General features: G+C 35.8%; 1 protein-coding gene across 1 annotated transcript; it reads right to left on the reverse strand.

Moving 5' to 3' along the window:
- On the reverse strand, positions 1 to 5,495 carry LOC132294944 (nucleobase-ascorbate transporter 7-like). The gene is made up of 14 exons (XM_059792993.1): positions 4,889 to 5,495; positions 4,151 to 4,248; positions 3,862 to 4,038; positions 3,673 to 3,773; positions 3,418 to 3,493; positions 3,216 to 3,275; positions 2,833 to 3,017; positions 2,466 to 2,562; positions 1,714 to 1,800; positions 1,244 to 1,302; positions 1,056 to 1,147; positions 861 to 938; positions 596 to 756; positions 1 to 498 (listed from the first exon to the last, which is right to left on the reverse strand). The coding sequence occupies exons 1-14, from the start codon at positions 4,998 to 5,000 to the stop codon at positions 280 to 282; spliced, it is 1,602 nt and encodes a 533-aa protein (XP_059648976.1). The 5' UTR covers positions 5,001 to 5,495; the 3' UTR covers positions 1 to 279.
- Between the last annotated feature and the right edge of the window lie 1,418 nt (positions 5,496 to 6,913).

The following is a 6,913-nucleotide window of genomic DNA, read 5'->3' on the forward strand; positions in this document are numbered from 1 at the left end:
TAACTGAAAATGATGCTCATACTACATTTCATCACACCAGTTTCACATACAGGGATTAAAAAGGGAATATCAGAAAATGAAACTGCTCACCAGATAATGCTGCAAGAACAAGAGATTCATCTATACTAAACATGGTTTTTTGTATTAAAGACTGAAATGAAAAAGAGGTGAAGAAATATAGTAAAGAGATTGATGATCAAAGTAAAATTACCCACAATGAGCTATTAGGAGCAAGCTCATGACTTGGATCACATTGCCTCAAAAACAACCACCCGAGAATCACACTGATGGGAAAAACTTGTTGAGATTGAAGGGCAGGGAATAGAACTCTTCGCTCCTCGTATCCGTCTTGAATGACCGGAACCTGTCCCACCAATGCATGCCCCGGTCTTTCCTGGTAGCAGTGTCTTTGCGATGCAGTGTGACGTCTAGAAAAAGTGCCAACATGCCGGCAACAAATGCTTCCGACGAGAAAGGCACATTGATCATGTCATTGAACTGTCAAATGAGAAGTCTAACCTTAGATGGGACCAAATTAATAGAGAAATAAGAAGCTGCTTTAAGGTATGGAGAGGACAGAGGTAGTTGCATATACCCATCTTGCTCCGGTGTGGACAGGACCATAACCGTTAACTGCTGTATACTCATTGAAATACTGTGGTATTGATAAACCCATGAAAACCGAGAAGCCTAAGATGAACTTCGTTCTAAAGCTGTTTAAATTACAAAACTGGAGGAAACTGAGACCTGCTGAACCTGCTCATTCACAATTAAAGAAAAATTATTGAACTTGAACTGCTTCATGATTCGAGAAGAAAAATTAGAATAAAATAGGGACTTCTTCATTTGGTAACACATACCCACGTAGGCGAAGAAAAGGCAATACAGAGCTGCAATGATTGGTGCTGGGATTGAGGCAAAGACAGCTCCGAATTTCCCTGAATAGTAAATTATGTATAACAAATGTACTTGGAAATGAAGGTTTATTTACTATGGGTTAAACACTTGAACTATGGATTATTTGCATTATTTGGACATCTTAACACCTAACTTACCAAGTATGGAAAAGAAAATCATGAAACCAGCAGATATCTGCACAACTCTTCGGCTGCCAACACGTGTCAATGCTAACAAACCAGCATTTTCACTGTAGAATGGGAGGAAAAATCAAGTTTAATTCCCCTGCTGATTAAGAATGAAAATTTGCAACACGATTTATAAATTTACTGCACAAGAATCTTACACTGATACTGAGCATCCATTCCCAGTTCCAAATATTCCAGAGAACAAAATGCCCACTCCCTTCAATAAACAACAGAATTAAGATGATTAGAACACACAGGACATTAACAATTACAGAGTCAAATTTAGAGTACTTTATGAACAGAATTTATGACCAAAAGAATCGCATTCAAAGTGACATGGCAAATTAGTTTCCCATCATTTCAAGACAAAGAGTCGTCTTTTTAGTTAAATGCCACTACCATGTCAGATGAAAATTTTAGTTAAATTATGCATGAACCATTCTTTTTAGTTGGGGGGAGGTTCAACAATATTGAGTAGGCCATTAATTCTAATTATTCATTTTGGTAAAGCAGCCCATGTAAAAATTGAGAGTTGAAAATTGCGCTATATCTGGAGTCTTTTAGGCTCAGCATTGAGGTGTTAATGAAGGCAAAAATATAGACAAATTTATAACTAAGTCAATTTTACCTGCCAACCAACACCGCGACTGAGAATAGAAGGTGGCACAGGAGTTGCACTTGCATGCCTTGACACAGCAATGAAGGCACCAGTGGACTGTTAACATTTCAAAAGTACACGAGATCAATAAATTCGCAAAGCTATCCACATTAAAAAACTGCCAAAGAAACCAGTGAATTGATGTGGCTATGCACAGTACAAAATGCCAATTATGAAAGCATCAAACTCTTCATACTTAAAACAGCAATATATATGTGTAAATAAAAGAATCCAATGAACTAGGCAGTGTGAACTCTACTTGGAGAACGGCTAAGAAACACAAAAATTGCATGGAGGTAGAATACAAGTATTATATAACTTAGGTTCGTAATAAGGTTCAAACTTCAAAGATGGATGTAGAAGAGTTAGGGTTTATGCCACTAACAGTGGGGAAAGTATTGCGATAGAAATATCAAAGAGATTGTGCAATAGTGTGCCTGTTTCAAAAGTAAATACAGCTTTGGATAAGATATTTCATACAAATTTTGCAGAAACAAATCAACTCATAAACTAACTATCAAGCTACCTAACGTAACCAACCTCCATTTTAGGGAATGGGACCGGCTGCATAAGAAGAGAAACTAAACACGACACAAGCACATAAATACCACAACGGATGCATAACAGGAAACAATAATATGAAGTGACAAGTTGATGGTTCCCTGAGAAACAATCCAAATGTTTAATGATGTATCTCAGGCTTCAACTAACAAGCACAATACCTCTACAAGAGCAACAAATGATGCAGCCATCATTGCAAAAGCTTCTCCAGCATCAAATGTGGGAGCTCCCCATTGAAATGGATATGGGACTCTAATCCTGAAAATGTCCAGAAGAAAAATAAGTCACAGTTATCAACAATGACACCCCACAATGGTTTTCCATGCATCCTTAAGTTATCAGGAGAACAGCTAAACCTTGCATTCACCGGAGTCTTTATTCTAGCTTATTGCATAAAGTAGGCTAACTAGCATGGATTTTTCCTATTTGAGTATACTTTTATAGATATACTGTCTGGAACTCATGATCACATAAAGCATAATAACGGGAATCATAAACATCAATTAGAAGATAAACAACTAGCCTTACCATGGAGCAGCACCTATAAGTCCAGCACGATCTGTTCGGCAGCTTAATTGAGTTTTCATGGGTGCGCTCTTATATGCCCCACCCACAGTAAGTAGGTGAGCATAAATCCAAACAATCACCACCGAGAATATAACAGCAAAGCGGTCAAAGACATGCCTCTCCCCACTCATTAGATGAGGTATAAACTGAAAACATTAAGATGTGTGATGCTGATGAGAAAAACACCAATCTGCTTAAGACGATTTAGGATTCTAATGAAGGAGTGAAAAAAAAATGTATAAAGCTCGAAACCTAGACCATTGCAATGAAAAGCAATACACAAGGAATGGAATATCGTATGTAATGTAGAATCAGATCTGAAGCTCTTTACTATTAAACATTACCTGGGAAAAAATAACTAGAAATATGAGCTGTGGCAATCCAATCTCGATGCATTTTGCAACCTAGACATCCAATTCAAGAATCAATAGCCAACGGTGACAAAGCATACAATTACAATTTGGGAGAAGGAGAGTGATTTCTGCACGTCTCTTCATCCCACTAAGAACCACATGAACACATACAAAGAACCACATAAATACATACCAAAGGGAAGCCCAATTCATAAAGCCCAAATCCTGTTAGAGCTACCAAAGGAACAGCAGAGAGTGGACTCAAGAACCTGCACATGTAAAAATTATATGAAATTAATTAGCATAACTTTCAGTCACTTCACAAATTGTAAGAAACCATGATAAAAATCCAGCATTGGATTTCAGATTTTTTTGGAGCAATTCTACAAGTATAGCTCGAAAAGAAAAAGTCAGTATAACTTGCATTCAGCAAGAGCTTTTAACCGACCTAATGACATTGCGCCAAAGGCCACTAAAACCAATGACAATCTGAAGGGTTGAAGCAACAATTAGTGCTCCCTGGATTCCTCGCATTATCTTCTCAAATTTCTGGATTACCATCACAAATCAGCAATCAGATTGACACAAATACAACAGACAGCTAGTAACAAAAGTAAGTGAGGGTTCATCAGGCAACCTCCTGAGGAGTCAAAAGGTCGCTGTATCGACCAGCCAAGACAATTGAAATTGTTGTAGGCACAAAGGTATAAGATCCTCCAATCACTGCGGGTAATCGGGTGCCAAACAATGTCTGAGTCAATGTGTTTAAACCAGCCACAAACAGTAATGTCTGGATCACCTTCGCTTTCTCTTCCTAAGGAGAATTCTTATTAGATTGATAAATACTTCCATAATTACCCATTATATAGAAATTCAAGTTAGGAAATTGCATGATGAAATTATTAGTGTCTTTCCCAGAGTCTTACATGTCCTCCTCCCATCTGGGGAACCAAAGTGGAGGGAATGAGAACTGTTGTGCCAAGCATCACAAGATAGTGCTGGAACCCAAGCAATATAGCCTCAGCTGCATTAGGAACAGCCCACAGTTCATCACAATCACATTAAAATTAAATCGTGAGAAACAATTGCAGGTTTTTTATTAAAAAAAAAAATTAATTAATTAATTAATTAAACAAAACAAAACAAAACAGAAAAACATGAGAATTGTGTACTTATTCAGCAAGGCTCTCTCAATCCAACCAATTGCAACAAAAATCACAGATAAGCAAAACAAAATGGATTTCCTAAATTCTCAAATAAGCAACTCATTTGCAACGATAAAAGGAACTAGGTGCCCCTAGTCACCACTCAAAATTCTAAAAAACCCCTAAATTCGTTACTTTACCTCTCCAAAAAAAAATGGATTTCCTAAATAAAGAAAAAGAAAATGAATTGGGTTTCATTTGAATCACTGTAAAACTCTAATAAATGTCAACAAAAAAATATGTAAACAAAGCAGGGGAAACAAAATCAGTACGAATTGAGAACTTACCCAGAGGAGACTCCAAGTTACACAAAATGCATATTAAAGTGCCAAAAAACTAGAGAAGCTGACAACATATATATTAATATACACACATAAATAAGAGCATATGCAAATACTTGTGTGTGTGCGTGCGCGTAAGAACGAAGATGAAATGGAACAGACAATGAGGGAAACTCACGCCAGGGAGGGGGACTAGTGATGCAGTAAGAAACGTTGGGCAGCTGATCTTTAACCGGATGTGGCTGCAACTCCTCCTGTTTGGGCGGTGGTGCAGCTCCTCCTCCTGCCATCACTCTTCTTTCTTGCTCTGCTTTTCTTTTTCACTTTCTCACTCTTCAAACACCACCCTACACTATACCAACAACAATACCCAAATCTCCACAAAACCCAAATCCCAAATCTCTCAAACCAAGATAATCACGATCCCAAAAACAAATCCACCACCCCACAAAACCACTTGTATTAAAGCCTAATCCAATACTACATGCATATATCTATTGAGCTTTTTTTACAAAAAATAAAAATTAATAAATAAATTAAAAAGAGAAACTGTTTTTTTCTTTTCTCTGAGAAGGTGATTGAAGAAACAGTGAAGGGTTCTTTGGAGGGAATGTATTACTGTAGAAACCAACTTGAAGGAGAAGTATCAACCCAATAGACATAAAGGGAATGTGAAGGTGCCTAAAGAGAAAAAGAAGAGGAAAAGAGAAGAAAAGCTTGCAAATCCAAAGTGAGAAAGAAACCAAAATACCTCTGTGTGACCCATCCCAAGTCCCAAAAGGAATCTCTTAATTACTAGTAGTTTTTAACAATTTGGGGTTGGAGTCCACAGTCTTTACCCTTTCTTTTTCTCTCTCATCAGTCATCACCTAAAGATAAAGCTACAAAAGCATCAACTTTATCAAAATTATTACTATTTTTTCTTCACTGCTGGACTTTTAAATACATATAATAATCATATAATATATATATACATACACACACACAAAAAAAAAAAAAACAACACAACAATGTCTTTTTTCTAAGTGTTACACGAATTCTATATTTTCATTTAATTCTAATTCAGTCAATAAATCCTCTTTAAATTTACTAGCAGAGTCATAAAATTTGTTTTCATATTCATCGTGACAAAGTTTACTTTGTTAAATTACTTAATATATGAATCGTGTTACACTTGTCGAGAGACTCGACATGTGATAATAAAACCATAAGACAACGTGAATCCATCACAACTGTCCATTGCAAGTTCTAAAGAAACTCAAGGGAATTATATATATATATACACACACACTAGTACTACTATATAAGCTAGTATTAATGAAGCTCACACACCAATGTTACAGTTTCAGTTCACATGTACAAGAAAACATTAGCAGAAACTAAAAACAGAGGACCAAAGAGAAAGAACGTAAATTTCAATACCCTTTTGCTTCTCTCTCTAGTCGGTCTCTCTCACTGTGCATTTGTTACAATGCGGATTTTTTTACAGTGATTATAAGATTTTGAAAAAGGAGAAGAAAATGACAACTAACACAGCTCATATATTTCTTGGTATTTTGTTCTGTTGCAAGACAATTCAGTTACAAAGATTGGAGAGTCAAAAATTATTGAATGGAATTGCAGATTTTTGCGTGACTTGTATGGTTAGTCCTTATCTTTTGCTGAAAAACCAAATGTGTACTGTACCATGCATAAATGTACCATGCATAAATTTACACGCTTCCATAGTGTCGCTTCCGTTTTTGACCATTGCACGACACTTGTTGGGACTGAGCTGTACATATACAGACACCTCTCATATAAACCACATTTCTATTTAGGGGCAGAAAAGGCATTTACAATTAAAAGGTTTCAGAATTTTTGAGTGTCTTCTTCTTTATTTTATATATATATATAGTTATATTATTTTATCTAAAAGTTTAAACAATAATTTGTGACACGAAAAAAAGAGCGACAATGGACATTCATTTTATCATGTGAACACCTAAAATACAAAATTTTAATGTTTACTTAATTTTTGTGCAATTTCGATCGAACCATTTTGACACACTCAATTTTTTCTTTTAAATTAGAGATTATATCGTATAAACTAATGTTTCATTTCAGGAAGGTTTTCTCCATTTGTTTTAATATTAATTTTTATTGATATATTAGACTAGTAGTTGCATCTTATACTAAAGCACGAATTGAAACATAAAAGCAC

The sequence above is a fragment of the Cornus florida genome, unplaced genomic scaffold (assembly GCF_030987335.1).
Source record: "Cornus florida cultivar Cherokee Brave unplaced genomic scaffold, ASM3098733v1 CherokeeBrave_3.0.0_Hap2_Chr02, whole genome shotgun sequence".
NCBI classification, from domain to species: domain Eukaryota; kingdom Viridiplantae; phylum Streptophyta; class Magnoliopsida; order Cornales; family Cornaceae; genus Cornus; species Cornus florida.

Coding starts and splice junctions, on each gene's coding strand:
- LOC132294944 (XM_059792993.1), bottom strand. CDS start 5,000: ATGGCAGGAGGAGGAGCTGCACCACCGCCCAAACAGGAGGAGTTGCAG. Junction 1,303..1,713: donor GTCGCGGTGTTGGTTGGCAG/GTAAAATTGACT, acceptor TGTTTATTGAAG/GGAGTGGGCATTTTGTTCTC. Junction 757..860: donor CCTTTTCTTCGCCTACGTGG/GTATGTGTTACC, acceptor GTGAATGAGCAG/GTTCAGCAGGTCTCAGTTTC.